This window comes from Phalacrocorax aristotelis, chromosome Z (assembly GCF_949628215.1).
Source record: "Phalacrocorax aristotelis chromosome Z, bGulAri2.1, whole genome shotgun sequence".
NCBI classification, from domain to species: Eukaryota; Metazoa; Chordata; class Aves; order Suliformes; family Phalacrocoracidae; genus Phalacrocorax; species Phalacrocorax aristotelis.
Window position 1 is genome coordinate 66,728,963 of NC_134311.1, and position 27,868 is coordinate 66,756,830.

At 40.3% G+C, this 27,868-nt stretch overlaps 2 protein-coding genes across 3 annotated transcripts in view; both read left to right on the forward strand.

Moving 5' to 3' along the window:
• On the forward strand, positions 1-24,314 carry PRKAA1 (protein kinase AMP-activated catalytic subunit alpha 1). The gene is made up of 9 exons (XM_075078125.1): positions 1-141; positions 6,436-6,577; positions 9,547-9,640; positions 11,336-11,480; positions 13,258-13,345; positions 14,232-14,456; positions 17,815-18,301; positions 18,724-18,850; positions 21,207-24,314. Exons 1-9 carry the CDS (start codon positions 39-41, stop codon positions 21,449-21,451), a joined length of 1,656 nt encoding a protein of 551 aa, XP_074934226.1. The 5' UTR covers positions 1-38; the 3' UTR covers positions 21,452-24,314.
• Positions 24,315-25,209: 895 nt separating this feature from the next.
• Positions 25,210-27,868, forward strand: part of TTC33 (tetratricopeptide repeat domain 33) — a 217,261-nt gene continuing 214,602 nt past the window's right edge. For both annotated transcript variants that reach the window (XR_012657923.1, XM_075078457.1), the window contains exons 1-2: positions 25,210-25,696; positions 26,278-26,506. Coding sequence is in view for 1 of the 2 variants with exons in the window: in XM_075078457.1 (XP_074934558.1) it covers positions 26,286-26,506 (221 nt within the window). In the remaining variant the exon portion in view is untranslated. The remainder of the gene's footprint in view (positions 25,697-26,277; positions 26,507-27,868) is intronic.

Here is a 27,868-nt window from a genome sequence, read left to right on the forward strand (position 1 = left end):
AGCGCGGCGCCGTGCGCAGACTCAAGGCGTAGGTCAAGATGGCGGCGGCGGATAAACAGAAGCATGAGCATGGGCGGGTGAAGATCGGACACTACATCCTTGGCGACACGCTCGGCGTCGGCACCTTCGGCAAAGTCAAGGGTGAGCGGCGGGGAGCGGGGCGCGGGGCGCCCTTGCCCCGCCGGGCTGCGGGGAGCGGAGCGCGTTGCGCGGGCCGTTAGCAGCAGGCTGGGCCCCGGCGGCGGCGGCGGCTGCGGGCGGGGCCGCCGGCCCAGCCCGGGGGTGCGGGGCGCGCCCTCCCGCAGCGGGAGGTGGCAGCTGCGGGAGAACAGCTTTCGTTTCTCTATTTACGGAAATACCTACTGGAGGTGAATGATGCTGCATTTATTTAAAATAGCCTCGGATGTGTAATGAAAGCAGGAAGTCTTGAGCTGTCCGTTCATTGCACCAGGGCCACCACTTGATGCCTTTATAAGGAAGGCCAGATCTCCCCTACAAAGAGAGAGAAAAACTAGTTTAAAAGGATGAGTCTGGGGTTACTGGATTAACTGGCAACATAGCTGGCCCACAGATATGGAAAGACTTCATGCTAAATCTAGATGACCAGTCGTTATCAAAGTTTTTTTTCAGCTCAGACTTCAAAAAATTGTCTTAGTAGTGGTGCAGATGCAGTGCGGCAAATTTGAAGCCTGGTAGGAATAAAATAGAAGTTAAACTTTTCCTTGATGCTGTCTACCACAGGTGGAAAAACAGTGCTTTAGCTTATTCTGTTCCCGCTGTGTTGTTTGGGAGAATTGTTCAAATATTGAGGTGCACAAATTGGAAACACCCTTTCACAAACGATTCAGACTAGACTCAGGTTGTGTTCTTCATAAGGTTTTTTTATCGTTAACATTATGGATTACTCATGATTATAATCGGTAGAAGAACACAGCTTATCCTGTTGTGTCTCATGTGCTACCTGACTTTTAATGTTTTTTTCAGTGTAGATGTTGTATGTTCTCTGTTCTCTTTCAGCTATTGGTGTGTTCTGAAGAAATTACTAATGTATAGAAAATAAGAGCATACTTGTCTCTAAGAATATCTAGGAAAGCAGTGGAAAATATTTTGAAAGTAGAGCCCTTCGAGTCTCCTTTTTTTCAAGGCGGGATTATAAAGTGACACCCCCAGCCACCTGGGAGCAGTGATCCCCAGCTGGCAGCTGCAGTACCATTCCTTTCCTTGGGAGTTTAGCGCCTCCTTAAATAGGGAGGAAATGAGATGGGGCAGAGGACAGGCATCAGGTTCTCTTTCCTCATGGAGGGTCTGCCTGGTTTGAGGGGAGAAGTCAAAGATGGGGTGGGGGTAGGGGGGTGTCCCCCCCATCCCGCCCCTGCAGTGCACGGCACAAAACTGAGGTTGGTATACACATAAATGTTCTATACACTCTTAAATTTCAGAGAGCGCTGTTGCAGTACTGCTGCTGTTAACTGTGTTGGCAAAAAGATGTCTGGAGTTGAAACCTTGAAAGATGGTCTCTTTGTGGAACTACTGTTACAATTTTAATATATTATTGAATGTCACTCCTGTTAATATTTCATGAAATGCAGTTAGCTTGAAACACTTAATTGAAAAAAGAGTTGCCAGTTTTACTGTTGCTCTATTTCCATAATGCTGTTCTGTCTGCCTTATTTGATCAATGTTAGGTGTTCTTTTCGGCTGCTTTGTAACTATTGATTGTGTGAGGAGCACGCATGTGCATGTATTAACACATTTTTTTGTTAAGGATGGGGGAGAAATCACTTTGTTGTGCAAGGCAGCATTGTTCTGCATACTGAGTACCTTCTTTAAGTGACTTGGGAATTTACTGAGGATCTGGAAGCAAATGTTAGTGTTCATGGTCTAATGCTCTGTTCCATAGAAAAGATTTTTAAGTTTGTGGGGGTTTTTTTGTCCCTATGTGACATACTGTGTTAGTTTTGTCTTGCTTTAGCTGTACTTAATAAAGGATGTATTTTATCTACAATGCACTGGTTTTCCTCTGAGCATGCACTTTTCTTCATTTAATACCAGATCTGTGGTAATTTTCCTGTAATCCTCATAATTTTCCTTCTCTGGTGACTCTTACTCTTTCATCAATTGACAATAAAGTGAAAAACTATAACAAATGTGTTCACTTTTTAAAATTCAGTTAGGGTTTTCCCTAAGCTCACATGATGCAGGGTTCGGGCATATGGCTTATTGAAAGTGGATCTTTAATTTTAACAGTGGTGGTAGCCTGTAAAGGTTGAACTGGAAAACCAGTGCTTTACTTCGTAGTTGTTAAACGTCTCCTGCTGTCAGGGTAGCTGTCAGATGAATTAATCCTGTTGCTTACCCTTTAACCCTCACAGATAACTGTTACTGATGTGATGGTTTTTGAGTTTCAACTGTTCATCTGGCTGCACTAGCTTGAATTAACTGCTGGCTGGCTCAGTTCACTTGGCTGTGCCTCAGATGGACAGTCACGGAGGAGACGTCTCTTTAGAACCAATGTCTAGGCAAAGCTAAAATGCCACAGAAGTGGAAAGCTGTGAGTTAGAAGAAGGTACTGAATCTACGTCTATTATGTGATATACATTCTTACTTAAACTTTACCAGGATTCAGTGTAAAAGATCTGTCCCTATTTTTGTCACTTAAAATTTTTCTTTTTTTTTGTTTTTAAAAAAAGCCCACTACTGATGTTTCTTGCTGAAACCAAATGTAAACATTATTTCCAAAAATATTTGGAAATAAAAATTAGCTTTCATAAAAGGAAGAATGGTTAGGCTTCTAGTGATTTGTACTAAGAAACTGAGGGGTACTAATTAAGGTTGTAAATGTACAGTGATTGTTCCAGTCTGTAGAACTAGCTTAAAAACCCTGGTCTGTATGGACTGCAAAACTGATGTAAATAAATAGGTTGTCCTGGTCAAGGCAATAAAAGACCTGGAAATGGATGGTGAAGGTCATTTTACTATCTGATGTTGTGCAGCCATATGCCTTTGCACAAAATTAACTCACAGTGTGTTTTATGTTAGTGAAAACATTTGTTTAGCTCATACTTTTAAAGACTTCAGATTTTCCTCTGAACCTCAGCTCAAGGCAAGCAAAAAAAAGGCTTTTGCCATATCGCAGAAATGTTTCATTAAATACAACATACGCTTTTTCAGCTTTTTTCGTACAGATTTCATGGCTAGTACCTATATTCCATAAGAATGTTATATTTACTCCAGATGGCCTCGTAGTCAGCTTTCTCTTCCAATTGAAGACCTGCTGAACTGAGTTCAGAGACTGTTGCTCCTGCACTTCAATAGTTAAAAGAAGTCACTGCTACTTTGAGACTCTGTCACTGTGTTGGAAATCTTGGTGCTAGGCATAGCCATAGTGAAGCTTGAATGAAATGGTGTTATCAGAAAATAAAGAAAGACAGGGAAGTAATAGGACTGTAAAGTGAACTTTCTGCAGTGATTCTTTTGAAGGACTGATGGCTCATTGAGGGTTAGGGTGACTAACATATTTTGATTACTTCTAATTTGTGAGCCTTCCCTTAAATAGGTAAAACTTTTGTCAGGTAATACAAAGTAGCTTTCAGAAAGCTAACACTGGCTGCTTACTTTTCTACCTGATGTTACCGTCTGAGGTCTTGGTTTCCGTTCTGTCTTTATGCCGAATTCAAAAATAGTCAGCAGTCTGTTACCAGTTAGCGTCTGATATTTTACTGATGACAAATACCTTGAACAATATCCAAGAAAGCAGTTCTGTTTCACGAAGTAGATGGCTATCGTAAAGTCGTATCTTGGAAAGCTAGGTTTGTTATAATCTTAAATTGAATTAAAAAGGGTAGGCAAACATTGCTGAAGAAAATAGGGATTCAATTTGAAATGTCTTAAGCAAATGAACAGACTTTTGGGATACTTTTGCACCACCACAAAACCACAGTATGTTTTCACTACAACAACTTATTCAAAGTTGGCAAACAGCGTTGAAGAAGCAGAAAATCTTGTTTTCTCCCAGTCAGTGAATAAAATCAAGGCTTGAGACGTGCAGTCTTGAAGGTTGTGACAGCTAGAATTGGTTTCAGTCAACTGCTAATGTTACTGTTTAATTACACTGAATGGAAAATGTGTTGTGAAAAACTCTTATGTGCCTTGCATACTGAACATAAATTGTTATAGCTAATAAATTACTTGCTATTGTTTTTCAGAGTTCTAATGAAATTCCATTTTTCTTCTAAGGTAGACTGACAAATTGGAAATGAAACACATTGGCTGATAAATGAGACTTTATAACACAATGCATGTCAGAACTATATTTATGCACTAAGCTGTAGAATTGCTCGAATATATGTGCTACTTACTAAATTAAACACATTCTTAAATGTACTTTGTAAAAATAAAGGAAGATGCGAATTCATATGTCTGATTTTTTGTTAGTTTCTAAGAAACTGTTTCTTACTAACCAAAGTTAATGTTAAATTTTAATTGACTGATTAAAGATTTTTTTCAAATACTTCTGGCTTCAGTTCATGTTATTGGTAGGCAAAGACTTTGTGATTCAAGTGGAATAGTTGCTTTTCTAATGTTTTACACTAATGATTCATTACTCCTTAGGGTTTGAACATAGGTGATGTAATTTGTTAGGTTCCTTTAAAACTTCAATCACACTTGAACTGAAGAAGACGAAGGGGATGTAATTGCTTTAACTGTAGATGTGGTTGAAAGCAAATAATTCTCACAGGTGACAAGATTTTACAGTTGCAGTCACCCACCTCCCAAGCCTTTGTGGTCTGTCTAGAACTTGTGATGGATGTGGGCTTTGTCTTGCGTTCTTCAGTAGTGCGAATGTGCCTGTCCAGTGTTTTGGTTATTATGGCCGTTTTGAGGTAATGGCTCCTCTGAATGAGGGGATGTGGTTTTTTCACTTTACAGCAGACTCTTTCTGTATTCTCAGGTAAAAAAAGCATGTCACCACTGCATTGTGGTGGTTCAGGGTCTTGGATTATCCACTAGTTAGTTGCTTCCCTGCAGCATTTTAGACTAACTGCTTTATTTTACACGGTGGCTATCTTTTTATTTTAAGAATAATCACTCAGATGCTTATCATTATCTCTGTCTGCTAAGAATTTCTTTTCATTTGATGTTTAGCTCAATATAGAGGCAAAAGGCAGCAGGAGAGCCTTGCGTTGGGAATGAGACTTACAGTTTGATAGGTGTTTGCTAATTCTATCCAAATTGAATGCAGAAAGGCTTTTGTAGATCACTGCTGTTTATCACAGCTTTCCATGGATATATTTAAATGAAGCTTGAAGTGTAGGGATTAGCTCAATCCTCAAGTGAGGACAGGCACCCAGATCAGCGAGTAACGTGTTCAGCACAGGTCTGTCAGTGGTGTCCATCGAAGTGGACAAGGATGAACTATGTAGGTGTCCCTAGAATCTGGTTTATCTTCAAAAGGTAGGAATCAGGGTGGTGAATAAAAGTCATGTAGTTACAGTCACTGCATGCAGAAACCAATGCAGATAGTGAAGCCTTCTAGCAGAAGAGTTACTTACCTTCTATGGTTTATCTGTGATCCGGTGTTGGGTTTAAGAAAAATATTCTTAGCAACTTTTTATGGCTACTCCCAATAGCACCTGCAAAATTAAGGACTTTAAGGGGTAACTGTCTATAAAATATTTCATACTTTTGAGCTCCTCTGAAAGAAAAATTAAACTTTCCTAGAAGTAGGAAGGAAACTGAGGAATGTATGAGGTTGAATGTTTGCATTGCTTCTTTTAGTTACTATTTTATTTTGTGCATTTCCTGTGGCTTTTGACATTTATTTTATATAAGAAGGCTCTGGTGTTTACTGCACAGACTGTAAGGCATATACAGGGTCAAACTGATCCAAGGACAGATAAGTAAGTAATTTTCAAGTAAACTGCTCGGATACTCTTAGTGGCAATTCAGTGGTAATTGCTGAAACAGGATTCTTCAGGGAAGGATTGCAGTGACTTCTTTAGTAAGAGTGATCCTTGCAGATAAAGTAGAAGTGCTGCAGGCCAACTTGCCTGAGTGCATTAACAAGTGAGCCAAAAGCTTGGAGGGACTTACCTGGGGAGAGAAGATGGTCTCCCTAACCAGCAAGCATGGCAGTGTTTTGGAATATGCTTTGTTTGCAGTATGACTACATTATTGCACTCCTGAAAGACTTCTGAGGGTTAGGTTTAATGTTTTTCTTACATAGCCCATTCATCTTCTAGTGATAGAATTGTGGGAGAAACTGGAGTAGGGCACAAGAAATGACATGCCATCTGGTTTTCAACATCCCCAAATATAATGGGAATATATGGAATGCTAACAACTTTTATATCTTGGCTACAGTTGAAATGGGCAAATTAATGTCTTTACAGAGCAATTGAAAACCCTGACTAAATACTTCCTTGTTCCTTGCAGTTGGCAAACATGAGTTAACTGGGCATAAAGTTGCAGTGAAGATCCTGAATCGACAGAAGATTCGCAGCCTTGATGTTGTAGGAAAAATCCGCAGGGAGATTCAGAACCTCAAACTCTTCAGGCATCCTCATATAATCAAGCTGTAAGTTTTGCTTGCTATAATCAAACATATTTAAGCAGTAATCTTATTTTGCTGTCACTGATCTGAAACATGTTTAAAGAGCAGTACTACTAGCAGTATCTTGTCAGGAAAATAACCAATTTCTAAGTATGTAGCCATTTTCAGTGTCCTCTGTAATGTGTGTTTACAAAACTGATCTTTTCTGCAGGCTGGAGAGCTTCCATTAGATCTTGCTTACAAATTCTTTGGATAGTTATGATAGATACTTCTAGTATTATCCATCTCTGTTTTTAGCTGCTACTTCAGTTTTCTTTTTCTCATTATGTTTGATCTTTTCTCTGCTTAGAAGATGAGTTATTAGCAAGATTGTAAAGGGTGTTTCTATAGTAAGTTTATTGTCTTTTCATACTTGAGATATGCTTTTCGTGATGTGCTGGCAGTGATCTAAGGTTTTCCAATGCAGATGGTGCTCTGACATTTTTTTGAATTAAGGATATTCAGTGATAATGTGACTGTTTCAGAATCCTTCAATATAGCTGCCACTGCTTGTCTAAATGTGGTATTTACAGTGTGCCTGTTTACATCTGTTAGTTGATAAATACTTCAACAGTGGAGTTCACAGTATAATTAAATATGTCACAAAGGAGATCCCTCATGTCTGGTCTGAGGAAATAAATTATAAATGCCACTGACTTTTTTGCCTTTCATTTCCTGAAAAGTTAACTTGCAGCCCCAGAGCATGGGTGATTTTCACTGCCTTAATCATGGTGTTGGTGTTTTTTATTGGCAGTATTAAGACACTGCTGCCACTGACATGCCGTCCCTATACATTCCTTTTAATTTGGCAACAGCTCTTACACTGAAGCTGATTTGGATTATGTAAGATCAACTCACTAACATCTTCAGTGAGTTAGTTTTCAGAAGACTATTAAGCTGATTTGGCTGCAAAATTGCTAGTGCTGCCTGTTAGAGTTCATTAATGAGTCCAAAGGACGTACCTGTACTCGAAACAAAACACGAAGTGTCAGTGTACCAACTGAGATATGGGGGTGGAACAGGAATGTGTACTTGCAGTGTTGCTAAACTGTTAAGTCAGCTTAGCAGGTGTCAGATGATAGTTTCCTTCTCAGCGAATTGCGGGGAGAATTTTTTTCTCCTGCATGTGGAGAGAAAGGACAAGATGTAGGAGATGATGGAAAAATTGATGGATCCACAACTTTTCAGTTGATTAGCTTGTATTTCTAAAGCAGAAGGATTATAAGCCTGTGTATAAAAAGCATCTGAGATATGAGTGATGCTGTTGTGCAGGCAGACTTGCTAGTAACTTAGGATCATACTGCTTGGGCTACCAGGATTGGGGAACTGCTAGACAGCAGCTTAAGACATTTGGGATAAAGGGAAACAGATTTTTTCAGCTTAACGTTACAAATTAGACAGTGTCTAATTTGGAACATTTCTGTGCTTTACAAAATAATTAATATGCTGCTTTACCAGGATATACAATTGCAAGCCTGTTTCAATAAGATTTTCTTTCTATACCACTCCTTAAATAAAAACATTTGGAGCATCTCCTCTTGTTTTCCTGTGTAAAATTACTTCTTTTTGCATTCTGGTCCTCTATGCTGTGTGATTTGATAACCATGTTTATATTATAGGTGTGTGACTATTCCACAACCTCCTTTTCCATAACCAGAAAAAATGAGCTGACTATAGAGAAGCACGTCTGTAACTTTTGGAGTAGAAGGATTAAAATGCTATTTCTGTAGTAGTGTCTTAGCCGTGTCTTCAGAATGTTGTTGATATTTAAGTACATGAAGTACTTTCAACCAAGGTAGTAGAAAAATCAGTAAACGTGAAGCCTCTTGGACTGTAAGATTTTAGATAAACCTAATTTAGATCTTGTGTTGGTAACTGCCTCAGGAGGGCGTTGAGATTATTGAAATGTTACACTATAATACTAACCTGTTAAAGTAGATCCACATATATATGTGTGGACACACATTCACCTGGATAGTCTGAACCTGCTGCTGCCTATGTAGTTCAAGAATAACCTATCTCAGTAAGTGGAATCACCTCTGTTTTCTGCTTTGTCCTGCAATCAGCATTTTGAAGAACACTGCAGTTCTGTAATGTATGTGTGAATTCAGTTATTAATTACAACTTGGATATTTCCATGCTTAAGTGTAGTACCTTGAAACATTAATTTTTCATCCAGTTGCTGCCTGCTGTCTTCTCAATAGAATATCTGAATTTTGGCTGAAGTGTTACCAGTGTTCATTTTCTTGTTCCATTAAAAATTGATCACTTCTGACTATTGTAAGGGGAAAAAAATTAGACAACTTTTAGGTAAGGATATATAGTACAAAAGAAATATCTTAAATGGGGTGTTTGGCCATAAACTAGTTGTTTCAAAACTTCAGAGGTTTTTTTTTTTTTAAACTTAAGTGAAGTAGAATGATAAGAATGTAATAACCAGAGTGTCGATCAATCTTATACTAATGACAAATTTAAGTCTCTGTAAAAGATTATATTCATTATTATTATGAACAATTTTTTCTACTCTTGAATTATACTTTTTATTTATGGCAAGTCAGGGTTTTTTGCATATTAAGGTTGAAAAGTGTGTATTTTTGAGACACTAGCAAAGTCCTTTTGAATTCCTTCCTCACTATACCAAGCTGTCTGCGAGGCAGCACTGTAAATAGTTTCACAGAAATCATTTGGAGTAAGCTTAGTCATTTGCAAGTAGAAAGACTGATATTCCTGGTGGGGAATCCAAATTTCCTGCTAGTTTTGACAATGACAGCTTCACATAGTGTAAGGAGAGGAAATAGCTTCTGAAAAATATTGTCATTCCAGTAGCTGTAAATCAGCTGATAAACATTTTAAAGTATACTTCTGTCTGACTCTTTGCACACCTTTGGTTTTAACTGAATATAATTAGCTTCTTTTACTGAGTGTGTAGACTAACAGATACCTTCTCTTGTCAGGTACCAGGTCATCAGTACACCAACTGACATTTTCATGGTGATGGAATATGTTTCAGGAGGAGAACTGTTTGATTATATCTGTAAAAATGGAAGGGTAAGAAGTAGACCAACTCTACAAATCAACGACTTGCATTCTGTTATTGCTTTTGCAACATTCTTGTCACCTGACACTGAGGGGACAGACTGGTGGTTCTTGGGGATCTTCAGCAGAATGATATAATTAAAGCTTTATTTTCTTAACAGGGCATAATGATTAGTGTAGCACAGAACTTACGATTAGAGTGACACAGGATTTCTACAAGCAGAATCATTGTAGTACAAACTGTATGTGCTATAATACAGAATTTATAATACAACTTACCATTTCTAATGACCCAGACCTTCTGCAGACCGGGTCAAATCTTAATACATAGTTTGCTCTACCAATATAACAATCACAGTCTAGACTGGAAAATCAGATGGAAGAATACGAGTCATTCAGCCCTCAGAGGAAGCAGAGGATCGTCGAGGCGTCCCCAGCTGCTGGGGGGGGTGATGGGTCTCACTGTCCAGCAGTTCTGGTCCATGTTCCCCACTTCAGACTTGTAACTGCTTGATTTTCATGTACAGTACTCTGGGTGTGGTTACACTTCCTTGTTCTGTGAGGGAGTCGTCACCACCACCTGGCTAGCTGAGTGCCTGGGACCTTCAAGTCTAGTGAGAAAGGGGGTGACTGGTCTGGTACCCAGGAATCTTGAGGCTGGTACGGAGGGGAAGAAGAAATCTGTTGGGTTTGTCTGCTTGGTTCACAGGACCTTCAGTGCATGATAATGAGGGAAGGGGCACAAATATGTGACTCAGAGAATGGCCTCTTGCCTCATAAAATGGTTTTAGTTATGCTAACCACATTACCAGTGTTGGGAAGCAGGGGGTACTGGTCACACCGTTAAATGAAGGTTTGTGTTTATGTATTCAGCATTAAGTTGGCTGTTAACAATTAAAATATACTTTATGGCTACATCTTGTTCTGAAAGTAAAAATGTTTATATGTCAACATGTTTCAGATCTTTATGTATGACTTTGTCATAGCATTTTTCCTCTCAACTGATATGTTAATTTACAATTATTGGGTACAAACTGGGTGGATATGTATCCAGCTGGAGTAGCTGAAAACTATTTCTTCAGTATAATCCTTTATTGGAAAGCTACCATTGTGCCCTTATTACCCTCTTCTACTAGTAGAACAGTTTGTGTGAAAGCTCTGAAGTAACTTTTGACAAGCGATCAAATGATAGCCAGGATACTTTTAGTTAGTTGTTAGAACAAACTTGTGGCATGGATTAGGGCATGTTCATAGGGAATGCCCAGTTAAGCCTGCTGTTTGGGGCTAGTTGATAATAGCATAAATAGCAGCTAAAATTTATCACTCCTGTACTGTACGTCAGCTGCTTTTGTCAACTTAAGCTGTGCATGAATGTCAGAGTTCATTGATATTCCAGTTAGACAAAGTTAATGTTTGGGTGCTAATGTTTCTAGTTACTGAGTATGTAACATCTGCCTAACAAATTTCAAAAGGGTGAGAAATTTCAGTGACTTTCTGAGTTAGTGGTATGTTTTATTTTGGAGCTGTGGTACAAAGTGGTGTGAGCTATGAAGCCTTCTGCTACAAGTTCTGATACTGTGCTGTATAAAGTATCAAAACTATAAATGGTAACTTTAGGTCATGGGAGAACTTCCTTTAATTAATATAAATGAAACCCAAGTTATCTTCCACTGTCTTATAATTGTTTAAAACCTTTGTCTATCTTAGCTTGATGAGAAGGAAAGTAGGCGTCTGTTCCAGCAAATTCTTTCTGGTGTGGATTACTGTCACAGGCATATGGTAGTACATAGAGATCTGAAGCCTGAGAATGTGCTGCTTGATGCACACATGAATGCCAAGATAGCTGACTTTGGTAAGCATTGCTATTTTATATCTGATCGCATTTCTAGTGTTATTTAGATCCTGTTAATGCCTATGGGAAATATTTAATGTTTAAAATATTTTATGAAATGTGTATACTTGAATACTTGGTGGTGGGACACAGTACAAGAACCTGATGAGTATGAATGTAAAGCAAAATTATGTTCTTGCACATACGTAGAATTTGTTTTCCTCTCAAGCTTTCTTTTCAGGTATTTTCTGTGACTGGGTGAAATTGTGCACTGATTTGTTTCACTTTGCTTAATCATATTTTCTTCAAAGTGCTAACTAGACTTAGTTCCTGACCTTTCGCCTTCAAAATTCACTCCTATTGCCTGTTGTACCATCTGTAAAATGTAGGTGCTTAATTCTCTCAGAAGTACAACGTTCATCATGTTTAAGAACCACATTGCTATAGGAAAATACACAAGTCCTATTAAACTACTCTAAAGTCAGTTTAAAAACTCCAAAGATGTGATTGAAAAGTGTAATGAAAGCATAAAAGGTAAATTAAGAAGAGTTAATCTTGCAAGCTCCTGTGCTTTTTGCTGTATACCTGCCTAACTAATCAGAAAGCTTAATTGTTTATACCAGTTGTTAGTGACACAGCTGCTGAGAAGACTGGCAGCTAGTTCTTGGAGCTATCTGAATCAGGAAAAGTCACCATATAAGCATAGTAAGGTATCAATACTGCTATATCATCGCAATAAATCTCTTGTAGACATACCTGCCCTTGTAAAGCACTTTGATGTCTCTGGTGAAAGATGCTAGGTAATGCTGCATACTCTAAGAATATTTTAAAAGTGTAGTGTTCAAATATGTGGGCACTGGGATTTGTATTGATTTCTTTTGTGTAGAAAATGGTTTGGGTGAAATGGTATATGTGGTGAGGAAATGAACAGTACCTTATAAAAATATCGTACTGTAACTTAAGTATCAGCAAAGCTGTAGACAGAGCAGCATATATAGAATATGAAAGCTAGCCAAGCTGTACTTTTTCACCTCTGTGCCCGCCTCCCTCCCACCACCCCATAAAAGGGCAGAATTTCTTCTTGGAAACTGAGTTGTCTGGTTTATGGTAGTCTTGATCATGCAGCCTCTACTGAGGAAACTAGAAGGTATTTTCCACAGCTATTCTAGAAGTGGTAGTGCTTTACTGATATTAGACTATACCAGGGACTGGTGAATGAAGATGGCCTAGTTCTGAAGTACTCTTTAATTACTAAAAGAATATTGAAAATCAAACTACAGAACTGCAGAGATTCAGTAGCCAGCTGAGCAGTGTAGGTGTCTAAACTGTGATGAAGTCATATACTCCTCTGTTCCTTTACTCTGTATAACCTATTATAGAATTTTAGGCAATTCTGTGGTAGCATCTTCCACTTTGGCATTTACAAGTGAATATGGTTTTTAAGACTTTCTTGCTAATGACCAAAATGCTATCTTGCTATGCTGCTCCATCTTCCTTAGAGCAATTTTGTTCTGTCATGCCTGTGTCGTCCAAACTGGACTGTTTTTTGCCTTGGAATAAACATGTTCTCAAATATCTCTAGGTTGAGTGCAATAATGGATTGATGTTACTACAATTTCTGGTAAAGTAAATGGAGGATTATGTGGCATGCTTATGAAAATTTCAGTAATTCCAAACAATGTTACTTCTTGTCGGATATAAATTTGTTAATTTTCTAATTTGAATTACTAGGTGGTATATGCAGCGTGAAATAATTTTGCTCTCTGAATTTTTAATAGTTACTCTTTTACACTTTCAGGTCTATCAAATATGATGTCAGATGGAGAATTTTTAAGAACAAGCTGTGGTTCCCCTAACTATGCTGCACCAGAAGTAATTTCAGGAAGGTAGTTTCTTTTATGTTGCATGCATGTACTTCAGTCATTTTGCTGCTTGATTCCAAAGGCTACAAAACTACATCAGTTGGCAGGCTTGATGCTGAGAAACCATGGATCGAACTTTTAATTGTCTTGGTAATTTTTCTTGAGTATTTAAGGCTTCTGTGAACTAGCTTTGAATAGTTCCTGTAAGGTGGAGGTGATGTCAGATGCCCCAAATCCAGTGTGTATGGTGTGCCTGAATTGGTTTAAAAATCTCACAGCTCAGATCTTGGAAGTAGAGGTATGGATAGATTTACAGGCAGAGTCTGCTGTGAAGTTGAGTAGCGGTGAAGTATCTGCTGCAGAGTAGATACTCAGTCTGAAGGTAACTTTCCTTTTTTTTTGAACTTGATTGTCAAATCTGCTGCTTTCAGCTGCCCCCCTAATATTGCCGTTTTCTGACTGGAGGCCAAATATCTGTTTTATTCAGGCAGTAACACAGAATATGTGACAGGTTCTGCGATATGGACTTGTCTTAAACTTTTCAGCCTCCCAGATTTGGGGGATAGATGACTTCCCACAGATTCTGCTAAAACAGGGATAACAATATATAACATGGGCTTTCTTAGTAGTAGGTGCAAGTTTCTTTGTTTGCCATTGTCTTAGATTGGATTTGTGGATTATTGTTATACAACAGAGGGGAAAACTATGTACTTGTCCTGCCCCTTCAAATATGTAACAGGGCACACTAAAGTTCAAGGGCAGGCATGGCACAGAACTGAAATGGAACAGTACTTACAGATCAATTGTCCTGAGTTCATACACTTTTGATTACTGTCATACAATGTAAGAAAGGAAGAAAATCTGTTTAAATATACTAAACACAAATCACTAATGATTGACTCTTTCCCAGATTATATGCAGGTCCAGAAGTAGATATTTGGAGCAGTGGGGTTATTCTGTATGCTTTGTTATGTGGAACACTGCCATTTGATGATGATCACGTGCCAACCCTTTTTAAGAAGATATGTGATGGTATCTTTTATACCCCTCAGTACCTGAATCCTTCCGTAATTAGTCTTTTGAAGCACATGCTGCAAGTGGATCCAATGAAGAGGGCAACGATCAGAGACATTAGGTAAAACATTAGCTGCTGTCCGGTCACAGGATGCTGGAATGATAATGTCTGTGCAAATATGCAGAACAAAGAAATAGCTCATATAGCTTGTCCATGTTTTCTAAACTGAGAAGAAAAATTAAACTTCTGGTGGTTGGGCTTTAGCACTGATGGTTCTCATCTCCAGTGGCTAAATAATGAATATTGGAGGTCACAGTAAAAAAAAAATATACATTATCTATAGAAATTCAGAGAAACTCTGAATTCTGAAGTTTAAGACTGCTGTAGCAAAGCTGTTTACTTGCAGAATGGTTTGCAAAAACTATAATGAATTGACTTTGCTGGGCAAAATGTCTTTGCTGTTAAGATCCGCTATTCTGTATTGTAAATGTGTGAGGGAAAGTTACGGCTCTTTGATCACTACTACTTTTATTCATATTTCTTCAGACTCTGAAAGATCATCTCTTAAGACTGAATATTCCACATGCAAGATGGCACTTTCTAGCTTCAGAACCCTGGCATGAATTTGTATATGAGTGATAATTACTGCATCCAATATTGATTAAGTTAAAGCTTGTAGGTACAGATAGCCATCAAAGGCTCCAGCTTCCAAGAGGAGATTCTGGAGAAGGTGACTGCTTTGACAAGTGTGACAATTGGTAGCTGATAGAGCTGTGTTCTTCATGCAGCAGCTTAGTTAGGTTTTCCTGTTCCCTTCATAAGAAACTCTAAGGACAGAGCTCTGATGTACTGCCTGACTGGAAATGCTGCTGCTTTTAGGGTTGGAAGTTAGGAAGTTGGCAATGTTCATGTTCTTTCAGTGGAACAAAAAATGTGGCGCACTGTCTCTCTTTTGGCTGGGATAGAGTTTATTTTCTTCCTAGTAGCTTGTACAGTGCTGTGTTTTGGATTTAGTATAACGCTGATAGCACACTTACGTTTTAGCTGTTGCTAAGTAGTGCTTATGTTACCCTGAAAAGTGTGTGTGTTTGCCCGATGTGCAAAATGTCAAACTACGCACAGAGTGGAGGTATTTTATTTAATTAATTTTTGGACAAAGATGGGTGCTAGGTGGTAACCCCACAAAGCTAGCACACCACACCGAGAAACTACAAGGCATTTACACAGCTAAATGTGTCAGTCACAGCTAATATTCACACCTCCCAGCTAATAATTGGTTAATTTCCTTCTCGCTTCAACTTAAAGGTACAGCTCCCTTTAAATTTACCAATGCATGCTTAGAGAGTAAGGGGCTGATTTGGGGGTGGGTTCCTGGCCTATGGGTGTGATTTTTAGTATTATAATGAGGATAGTTCACCTAAAGGGCATTTTGTTTTAGTTCTTATCAACATCCCAATTAGTTGTTCTCCTTGACTATACACTTTTTCACCTGGTGGTCCTCAGCATCTTCTGAGGTGGATGTTTGCTTTGATGAGTCTCTCAGCTCACCTCAAGGATATAGTCATAAAACAAGTGCTTCCCTATCCATCAGTTTTCTTCTCTGGCTGTCAAATTCTGTTTTGCCAAGCTCGCATAGTTCATTGTTACGGCTTAGCGGAAAATTCCAAAAATTCCATTTTCTTCAGGATATCACTGTCAAGGAGAAGACAGGGTCTCTGGATCTGAAAACATACCAACAGACTCTGTGGCTAAGCCAGAGACCCAGCCTTTAACTGTATTGATCGCTCCTATAATTAAAAAGAAACAACTGAAGCAGAAGTCAGTTCATTTAGTGAGGGATGAAGAAGACTCTCTTAAGAGGGAGCAGGAGAGAGAATCAGAGAAGGCAGTCTATTCTGCAGCAGCGCAGTTGTAAGAATGGGAGGAGGGAGGGACTGAAATCTTAAATAAGGCAGAAGCCACCTGATCCCTATCCTTAAGTGAGCTGTGAGATATGCAAAAAGACTTAAGCTGTCAGCCAGGTGAGCAAATTCTCAGCTGGTTATTCTGATGCTGGGATATTGGGGCCAGTAGTCAGGAATTGGAGGGTAAGGAAGACTAGCAGCTGGGATCCTTTGCCAGGGATAAGGCCATTGACAAAGGGATCATGAAAATAGCAGGTCTTTAGTCTTTGGAGGCAATTCCTATCAAGTGTGAAGGACAGGTAGCCCTTCAAGGAAGATCTTGCAAATTCCCAAAGAAAATGGACAACCATTGAGGGAGGTATCCAATACCTGAGGGAATTAGCCATGGTGGAGGTGATTGGTAGCAACCTGGATGACAAACAGATATCCAAACACCTGGATGAAATCTGGTGCATGTGGTCCATGTGGTATAAGTCTGTACAGGGTTCACTGACATCATATGCCAACACCCTGGTCTGAATGACCTGGACAGACGTGGAGGTACCAACTGTGGATGGATTGGCCAGCCAACTCTGAGAATTAGAACAGAATCTGGTTTCTTCCATATAGGCCTGTGTCTCAGCTGTGGAGAAACTCACAAGTTTCTTTCTCGCTTTTACCCTTCCAGTTCTCTTTGCGGTCCCATTGGAGGGGGAGTGAGCGAGTGGCTGTGTGGTGCCTAGTTGCTGGCTGGCATTAAACCATGACATCCATACAACTGTTCTTAAATCTGTAGGAAGTATTTATGCTATAGGCAAGAATACTTTCAAAATTAGTGTCATGCTAATGACACTAACTAGCCCTTTGGCTAGTTAAGCAGCTTACTGTAGGCACACAGAACAGTTTTATGGTTTACATATGATCAGGCAATGTAGGTATTTGGTTCCTTCTGTAACTTTCCTTGCCCCTCTAACAAATACAGCCCATGGGTACAGTAGTAAAGAGGTACAGACTGACCCTTCCATAGCTTCCCCTCAACCCTTTTAAGTCTTAAAGAGACAGCTGGGGGTGAAAAAATGATAGGCAGCTTGTTTGAGGTGGGAACAATGTGACTCCAATATTCAAAAATCCTTGTCCAAACATCTACCAAAATTATTCACCATTCTTAATTTTGTTATGTATTGTTTGTACTTGGGTAGGGACAACTCAAGGTGGGTAGTATAAATTGAGTATAAATAAAGTTGAAAATATCTTGAAACTCACATAGTGGCAGTAAAAAAATATACCATTTATATAAAAAGCTGGTTGAGTTATACAAAGACATTTTTGAAGTTCAAGTAGTTGAAAAACTTACAGGAAAGTAGATTTTTTCTGTCTTCTGTAAAACATCTAGCCAAACCTTGTGAAGGTGGTGATTACTTTCCTTTATGTATGGTTTTATTGTCTGTTCTGCACAGAAGTGGACTTGGACTGGCAACTGTGGTTCTTTTTATACAGACTAAAAATAATGTTATTTTTTAAAGAATTTAGTATTAAATTAAATTAAAGTATGCTTTACATACATATACTCAGACTTCTTTTATTTTTAAATATAGGGAACATGAATGGTTTAAGCAGGACCTTCCAAAATACTTGTTTCCTGAAGACCCATCATATAGCTCTACCATGATTGATGATGAAGCCTTAAAAGAAGTGTGTGAGAAGTTTGAATGCACTGAAGAGGAAGTGCTAAGTTGTCTATACAGCCGAAATCATCAGGACCCTTTAGCTGTTGCTTATCACCTCATTATAGATAATAGAAGAATAATGAATGAGGCCAAGGACTTCTACTTGGCTACAAGCCCACCAGATTCTTTTCTTGATGATCACCATCTGTCTCGCCCTCATCCTGAAAGAGTGCCATTTTTAGTAGCCGAAGCTCCACGTCCTCGCCATACTCTTGATGAGCTGAATCCACAGAAATCAAAACACCAAGGTGTAAGAAGAGCTAAGTGGCATTTAGGAATACGGAGTCAGAGTCGACCAAATGATATCATGGCTGAAGTTTGTCGAGCAATTAAACAACTAGATTATGAATGGAAGGTAAAAGAATAAAGGATCTTTATAGCAGTCAACAGTAGATTTTTTTGTTTGTTTGTTTGAGCTGTGTAGTTACATAGCCTAGAACTCTGAAACTGTGTTCTCCTGCGCTGGAAAATAATCTCACGTGCCTGTGTGGACTGCTTGTGCTTGTTGTGCAGGAAGGGTTTTGGGGAAGGCTATTCATGCTGACAGGAAAATAAGCCTTGCTAACAAGTCTAACTTTTCTGTTGGGGCTGTAAGAATGTTATTCTGATGGCTTGGGGGGGGGGGGAAGCCAAACCCCAAAACCCCCTACAACTCCAACAGGTATAAGCCTGATAGCCTGAAATCACTTGATAGTACCAGTGAGTTGAAATGACAAAACCAATACACAGTGCTTTTCAAGCGGTTTTGGTAAATAACTCAAACCTCTTTTGTACTAGGTTGTAAATCCATACTATCTACGTGTTCGAAGGAAGAACCCAGTAACAAGCGCGTATTCCAAAATGAGTCTACAGTTGTATCAGGTGGACAGCAGGACATACTTACTGGACTTCCGTAGCATTGATGGTATGTGAAGACTTAACATAAGTTAATGGAGTTGTACGGGAAATAATTCTAAATGCAAACATGCCTTAATTTATTTTAGAAATAAAGTAAGTGTTGACCTTTATTAGCTTAAGCTGATCTAGTGTTTCTTTATTCCTTCCTGGTCTGGTGTTCCTGTGATCAGATGGTTAGCTGCTTCATCCCTTCAATAATAGCTCTTTAGCTATAACACTCCTGAACTGCTCCATTTTGTGTCTGTGCCTGCACTAGTACCACTAGTGCAAAAGGGGACAGGGCTGTGAGAGGTGAGATTTGGATCAACCTAAACTCCCAAATTTAAATATTAATTTAGATCTGAAATAAGCATGTGATTAACATTTCCTGGTAAAGATAAAGCTTGGCATGTAGGCATTTAAATTTGACTTGGATTGTACATTGCTGTGCTGGGTCTGGCTGAGATGGAGTTAATTTTCTTCACAGCAGCCTATATGGTGCTGTGTTTTGGATCTGTGACAACAACAGTGTTGATAACACACCAGTGTTCTGGCTGCTGCTGAGCAGTACTTGCATAGTATCTATTCTTTCTTTTTCCCACTCTCTCACCCAATGAGTAGGCCAGCGATGAGCAAGACGCTGGGAGGGGACACAACCTGGAGAGCTGAGCCAGATTGACCAAAGGGATATTTGATGCCATATAATGTCATGCTTAGCAAAGAAACTGAGGGAATGGGAGTCTGGGGAAGGTAACCTTGAGACTGGCTGGGCATCAACCTGCTTTGGAGAGGTGGTGAATTATTGCTTTTGCATCACTTTTTTTTTTTCCTGTTTTTCTTTCTTCCTCATATTAAACTATATTTTTTCTACCCGTGAGTGTTCTCACTTTTGCCCTTCCAATTTTCTTCCGCATTGTGCTGAGGTATAGCTGCCAGGCAGAGTCAACCCACCAATACTAGTAGTAGACAAAATTTGAGACAGTTGTAGTATGCTTGCAGTAACTGAAGTCTTAAAAGCAGTAGGTCTAACCTGTACAAAGATATATCTTAGAGAATGACAGTAACACAGCATACAAATCCAGCTGGATACCTTCCTGAAAATGAATTCCTGAAAACGAATGGAGGAGCTAACAGAGACTGCCCACATTGCTTGTTCATGGGCGTAGTAGCCTAAAGCAGAATTACCTACAGCCGGTGGTGTAGATGACATCCTTAGAAAAACATGTGGCATGGAAAAAGGGTTTACTGGAGTGGGGCTGGATCACAGTATAGGGTAGCTAAGGCTGTGTGTCATGATAGTTTAATCTGATCTGACTTGGCAGTGCAGTTCCTGCCTGGTTCCTTCCAACAATACAGGTGCTTACTCGGATCCAGTGGTACTTGACACAGGGGACTAATCACTTTCCTGTACTCACCTACTGCAGTACAAGACAAATGCCATCCCTGTTGGAGGGGACATGACTGCTCAGAGGCATGCAGCTGTGAGAGGGCAAACTGCAGCAGTCCTGCCTTCAACTATTGAGGAAATACAACCCAAGGGCATGGATTTGCCATCTCTCTTCCAGCGGGGAAGCTGATTTGACTTCTCTCTTTCCACCACAGCTAATTGTTCTCTGTTCCTCTTGCCAAACTGTAGTTTAAAGTAGTTTTGATGTGAAAATGCGGTCTTTTCTGTGTTCACTAATTTCTCCTGGAAATAACTTTTCTGGTGCCAGATGAGAGTAAAACTAATGTTCAGTATTTAAAGTAAGAACAGAGGTACTTCAGCAGAACATTAGTTATAAGATGAAAGTATTTCTTCCTCATACTGAAGGCAAACTTAAGCTGGTGCAGCCCAAATGTACGACATACTATGGGGGAAGAACTCTCAAAAGTGAAGGGTAGATTAATGTAGATGCTAGCAATTCATGTGTCAGTGACTTGTGTTTTTATTACAAGTTAAACAAAGTAAAAATAACGAACTCTAAAAACCAAAACAGAACAAAAATAAAGTAGATGCTAGCAAAAAGCATCTACAAAATGTTTGAACTGTTATTGGCTTAACCTTATGATGCTATCCTGCTTTTGTTTTAATTAACTGAAATTGAACCATTGGCCACTGAAATTAGTTCATGAAAAATATGGCAAGTGCTGGTCTAAACTAGGTGTAAACAGTCCTGGAGCACAGTTCACAGTACAGGAATAATTTGCATAAGGGCACTTGCTTCTGTGTTACTATATGTGTAAGCTTTTATTTTGTATCAAATATATTTGCAGAAGGTGTTTATGTATTAATGATTTTAAAAAACAAGATTTGGAAGTGTGAGAAAGGGAAGATGTTTGCTGTTCAATAACTGATTTGATACTGATACCTAATTTTCCTCATCTCTCCCCTTGGCCCCTAGATGAAATCACTGAAGTGAAGTCTGGGACTGCAACTCCACAGAGATCAGGTTCTGTGAGCAATTATAGGTCATGTCAAAAAGATTCAGATGCTGATGCGCAAGGAAAATCTGCAGATACATCCCTTACCTCCTCAATGAGCTCTTCGCTTGACTCTTCTACAGCTGATGTAACTCCAAGACCAGGGAGTCATACAATAGAATTTTTTGAGATGTGTGCAAATCTTATTAAAATACTTGCACAGTAAGTTTGAAGATGGGCTTATTTCTTTCATAGCAATAAGCATGCCTAAATCATAGTCAAATGCTTCCAATTATAATCAAGGTAAATTAGCGAAGGCGCTGAAAAAGCTAGTCACAGAATGCAATTTGCACAGGGATTTAAATGATTATGGGCAGTTCACATACATTATTTTGAAGCTGGAGTGAATTCTGATTGTCTGCTGTCTAATAGTGTAATACAGGTACAGGAAATCACATGCCTGCGGGGCAGTGTTTGTAACTTTTTACATTGGGTGCACATTAGGCTGCATGTAACACTTAGGTGGACCTTCTTGGGTTTTTTCACTGCTAATGCATACATCTGACGCATTCTAAGTAAATGTACACTTACTAGTTTGGTGACTTTGGTCAGAACTATCAACATCTAACAGTAATGTGTTAAAACTGATGTGTTTCTTACCCCTTATTTGACAGTAGATGATAAAGAATAGTTCAATGTGTTACAATGTACTACTTTTAACAACTGATAAATTTGATAAAATGCATGCAAATCCAAACAGTTGGAAATATATGTAGGTGCTCTGTAATGCACTAAGGGTGATGCTGCGGGCTGTGAGTAGAACAATTGAGTCCACAATAGTGGCGAGAGACTTAATGCTGAGAGGACATGGCACCCCGTGGGCTAAAACAAAACGTTGCTCTGTGAAGGAGAACTGTCAACAGGTTCCTGATCTGTTCAGATTTGCTAGCTCATGCCTTAGTGTGGTAGAAGCACAGCAGCTCCTGACTGCTACTGCAGGCTGAGAATGCTTTTCCTTAGAAATGTGCATATAGCTAAGAGCACAGCCTAAGGGCTGTTGTATGATATTGCAGATCTGAAGTTGACAGTTTCTTGAAATCTATGTTAATACTTCGAAACAGCTGTTATCACATGTTAACTTAGCATATTCTGTATAGGATTCACTTTGCAGTTGAAACTACACACATTTTGCTATTCAAATAATTGTGAAATTAAATAGTCCACTTTCAGTTGAGCATTGAAAACTGATCATGACAACTTTAGTGCTAATATTAAAAAGGTTTTCAACAGTAGATTGCAATTACAAGTAACGTAAATTTTTCTGCATTGATGGTTTTTTGCAGTGTTTCAGGAAGAAAACTGAACCCTACATTTTAAAAACACAGCTAGTACAAAAACGTTTAGTCTCTTGTAAATTGGATATAACTAGCCACAGTCCCACCTTCATCTGGCAGTAATAGATATAAACAGTAAACTATATCATAAAATGTTTAGTTTTGTATTCAAGAATTCATGTTCTCTTCAAAATAGACTTGAGGACCTACTCAGTTTCAAAGGTTGCTCTCCTGGGGAGAGACTGGAAATCAAGGCATTACTGTGAACAGTGAAACCTGGACTCTTAAAATGGATGGGGATACTTGCTAATAACTGAGATTTCATCCACGGAACTCTTGGCTACAGGTACAAGAACAGTTTAATCCAGGCCATCTGGCTTCAGTCCAGAAATTCGCCTGTTATGAACGTGCACAGAACCTGAAGAAATGTAAAGCTGCTTTAACCCCCAGAACTGCTTTAACTGCATTCTGAACTGGGCAATTGTGTGGTCTGTCTGGTATGTAGGTACAAGTTACAACTTCAGTTGTATATCCTCAAGTGTCACACATGGTCCCTGTAATGCAAGGTTGTATTACTGTAGCTCAAAGTGGAAGATTTGCCTTAAATAAAGGTTTGGTTTTAAACTGCTGAGATTGAGATGTCAACATGAGGGGACCAGCTGCAAATCCTACTTTTAAGTCCTGTTTTTAGTCTTGTAAGAATTCGTTTTGATGTACTGAATAAATCAGTGCGTTCATGTTTGTTACCCTTTTATTCTGAAATTGTTAAATATTGCACTTGTACAAATATAGCAAATGTACAGGTTTTTTAATTGCAGTAATTCCTCATCTGGAATTGGTGTGGGATCACTCTTGCATACGTTAAGCTAAATATTTAGAAATGGTATCTGCTCCTTGTAATGCTGACCACAAAAACAAGGTGTCAAGATGCAAGTAGCTTCTATTTTATATACCTGTTTTGGCCCTCTTGTGCATTAAGACAACCATGTTTTTTCCTTTGTCTTGGTATCTGGCAGAAGTGTACTGTATGCGTAGTTTTGAATGAAGTAAATTTTATTGGTATGATAAATCAATTTTGATGGCCAAAAGTTTTCTGATTGAACTGAGATTTTTATAAGGGGTGGGAGAGGGAGAAAGGGGAACTGACAACCTCGTAGAACCCAAACAGTTGTCTGTTTTGTGACTTTGCTAAGCTTTGTAGATCTTGCTGCTGAAACTGCTTTCTTCATGTGTTCCTGCGGATCTTGCAGACCTTTTTTTAGCATCGCACTAGTATCTGCTGCTTGGCTGTGAAACAAAACTTCACTAAGAAAGCTGCCAGGGTTGTAAGGAGGCAGCTTATGGAAATACACACATTGGTCAAGTATGTTTATGTTCCCAAGCTTACTCCACTTGGAGTACACTGAATTATCTTGCCTTTGTATTGCAAATTTTTCAAAAACATGGATGAACCTGACTGTCCATGGGCAATAGAACTCACTAGGTAATGGATAAAAATTCATCTTGGTGGTACAATATTAAAAAAGAAACTTTAATGTTTGTCTTGGTGTGTTTAATACAAAATTGGAAAAAAATTTTATTTTACCAGTTGATTACCAGTGTAAGATAGGAAGTCCTGTTCCTTAACAAAGATGTGCCTACATCCTGTGTTGATTTCTTTTGCAAAGCTGAATGGCAAAAATGCTTGTTTATAACTGTATAACTTTTTAAACTTTCAAAACTTAGATCTAAGTAAACATGAAATACTGAACCAAACCTGTGTGTGTGTTGTAGTGTTATGTATAAGTTCACAGACATGGATTGTTACAGTTGTTTTAAAAATGACAGCAATTACCGTTTTGGAGTACACAGCAACATGATGACAGCTTACTGCAGCAGTCCCAGTGAGGCAGGCTGGGCTGCCAACTGTGCTCGCCTGGCTCGACTGGCTGTTTTCCCTTGGATCATGTAAACCCTCTTGCTGCAGAAAGGACTTCTAGATGGAAGGAATGCTGAATTTTCAGTCTAAAAGTCTCCTGTTCCGCCCTGCGGTGGCTCGCCTTCTCGCCCATCTTCCACTCTGCTCTTCTCATGCATTGTGGGTGGTTCTTTTGCCTTGCCATTGCCCTTATAACTAGGGAGCAATTTTAAACCCTGTAGCCTGTCATATTTTTTCCAGAATCATAGAACGTGCCGGGTTGGAAGGGACCTGCAAGGATCACTGAATCCAACTCCTGCCCCTACACAGGACAACTCCAAATTCACACTGTATCTCCTGAGGGTGTTGTCCAAGTGGTTTTTGGAACACTGTCAGGCTTGGCGCCATGACTGCCTCCCTGGGGAGCCTGTTCCAGGGCTCCACCACCCTCTGGGGGAAGAACCTTTTCCTGATACCCAACCTAACCCTCCCCTGGCACATCCTCCTGCCATTCCCTCAGCTCCTGTCATCGGTGAGGAAGCTGCAGACTGCGATGAGGTCTGCCCTCAGCTACCTCCTCTCCAGGCTGAACAAACCAAGTCAGTTTATCTGTTTCTCATACAGCTTTCCCTCTAAACCCTTCACTAACTTCGTGGCCTTTTTCCTTCCTTTCAGGGGGAAAAACCCCGCCCTTTCAGCTTCGGTCATTTTTCCACGCAAGTGTTTCCTGGCCGGAGGCGCCCCCCGCGGGGAGGTGACAGCCCCACAGGAGCACTGGGGGCTGCTGGCGACACCCGGGCGCCATTCCCTTCCTTCCCCTGCCCCTCCGTGCTCCCGATCACTGCTGGCGGGCGGGGGCCGCAGCGCTACCGGGCGCCCTTGGGGATCACATTCCTCAGCCGCGCCTCCCGCCGCGCAGCGGGGAACCGGGCAGCCGCCCTCGCCCCCAGGGCGCCACGCCTGCGGCGCTCCCCGGCCGCGCCCGGACAGACGGAGCCCGGCGGGCTCAGGGACGCCGGATTCCACGGCCCTCGCACCCACCCGGCGGCGGGGCCCGCGGGCCGGGAGCTCTGCGGGGAGAACTACAGCTCCCAGCACGCTCCCGGGGCCGCCAGGGGCGGTGCTCGCTGCCGGGGCCCTTCCTTTTCTCTGCCGGCAGCTGCCGCCCGCGCTTCCGCTTCTTGCCGGAAGGCCGGGGTGAGGGGCGGAGCGGGCCTGCTGACCGGGGGGAAAGCGGCAGGTAACGGCTGGGACCAGTGCGGGATGCGGGGCTGGGCCGGGGCCTTCTCTGCGGGGAGGCTGGGGCGGCGCAGGACGCGGTCCCCCTCAGCCCTTCTGGCGGCTCGGCTCCTGCCGCCCCCCTGGCGTCCCGTAGGGAGCGGCTCCGCCGGGGGCGGGCGGCGGCCGAGGGCCGTTGGGGTCGTGCGGATCCTGGTGCTCTGGGCCAGTGGCCGTGCCCGCAGCGCGTCGCTCAGCGTGGACCGAGTCGTTTCCTTCCTGCTTTTGTCTGGTCTCTGGTGTGCTGGCTTTAGCGCTCTCTGGTGTGTCAGAACTCTCGGGGAACCGAACCACACACAAAAAACCACCACCCCCCCACCCCCCCTTTTTTTTTTCCCCCAGCTAGAGAATATCTTTCAGCTGGGCTGAAAGTTATAGTTGGCTGACTAACATCTGTGGTGAGGCCAATGGGTAGAACTTGTGTGGGGTAGTGGCAGTCTGTTATGTGTTATTGTTTTAGAATCGAGATGAGTGAGGTGTATTTTTTCTTTCATGTACTTGAAAGCTAAATTACCAAACTACTGAAAATACATTTTTATCTAGCTCTCCAAATGGCTTCTTTTGGGTGGAAGAAAAAGATTGGTGAGAAAGTTTCAAAAGCAACTTCTCAGCAGTTTGAAGCAGAAGCTGCGGATGACAAGGATCTGGCTAATGATGATGATGCTAACTGGGTGCATGCAACTAAGAGAAGAAAGGAAATTCTGTTAGAAGACTGTGTAAAGAAAAGCAAGGAGCTGAAGGATGAAGGTGCAAATTTGGCTGAAAATAGGAGGTACTGATTGTTAATCTTACTCTTTTTCATTGACTGAATAAGTGCTAAGTGACATTTTAATCCCCTCTCTAAAGATGAAGTAAGTTGCTGGCAGCTGCATTCACATTTCTCATATTTGAAAAAATGATCCTTTCTTTCATTCTGCCTTTCCTCGCTGGTACAAAGTAAGTTTGACTGTGTTGGCAGATGTGAAATCAAGTCTGTATTCAGTCTCGTTTTTGTGTGTTCACAAAACAAAAAAATGGTGGGAGGGAGATGAGAAACTGATTGGATCTGAAAGTTGAAAGGGTAAACAAGATACAATAGGATAAGTCACACTGTAAGTAATGCTTGTAAATGTGTATTTTCTCTTACTAAGATCAAGCTTATTTACATGGTGCTGTGCCTAGGCAAATACTGCAAAGCAGCTAAGGCACTATTAATCTGTCTAATGGTTTTGGAAAGTCAGGTTTAGGTAGCTGGCTCTGAACATCTTCTGATAGCAGTATGGAGCCTTGAGACTTCAGCAGTTTTGGAAGGATATTGCAAAAGAGGGTTAGGAAAGGGAAAGAGGGACTATCAGTTATGTATTAACTACATAATTTGGCTGGATATTCTCTGGAGGGGGAAAAACAGTTCCAAAAATAGTCACCTTAAAATCTTCAGACTGGACGCCTAAATCTGTATCCTGACTTTACTTGTATGAGCATCTCCACTTTATTCATTGTCCCAGATCTGAGTTAACATCATTTTCCTGGTAGAAATAATTCCATAATAAGTCCGTAAGCACTCCTGGTCTGTTCAACTTTTTGTCTTAAGAAATTTAATCCTAAAAGAGGGTTCCAAGGGCAATATGGATGAGGGAACAACTTAAAAGTTTAAAGCGGGGACATTTATGTATAATAATAAACACACTGTTTGTGAAGTCTGCTCTGGTTGAAAAAACAATAATTAAATGAAAAGCGTATTTGAGAAAAGGCTTATTTCCAAATATTTAAATACAGTTTCCTCTTTTTACTGTTCACTTGAATGGTGACACTGTTCAGGGGGCAGTGACTCACTTCTGTACATCTTTTTGTGTTCTAGAGTTCCATAATACCTGAAAAAAATTTTGAAGCCTTTTAAAGTTGACTTTCAATTTAAACCAAATTAAGCTAGAATGGTTATAAGCATGCTGCTATTGTGTTAATCAATACCTTTAATGCAGTAGCTGCATAAGTCAGTTACATTAATATTAATAGCTGAAAACACAGAATCCGCAAATTAAGAGTCTATTAACCTCTTTGTTTTTAATGCTGGAAATAAATCATACGGTGTTCTACAGAAAGGTAGGCCTATTCTGTCCTTTCATGATATAGAGATTGTGTTTTTAAGCTTGAGAAG

Bases quoted from the DNA above. Each gene is read 5' to 3' on its own strand.
- PRKAA1 (XM_075078125.1), top strand. From the start codon at position 39: ATGGCGGCGGCGGATAAACAGAAGCATGAGCATGGGCGGGTGAAGATC. The intron at 6,578-9,546 runs GTAAGTTTTGCT...TTCTCTTGTCAG, and splicing joins CATCCTCATATAATCAAGCT to GTACCAGGTCATCAGTACAC. The intron at 9,641-11,335 runs GTAAGAAGTAGA...TGTCTATCTTAG, and splicing joins ATATCTGTAAAAATGGAAGG to CTTGATGAGAAGGAAAGTAG.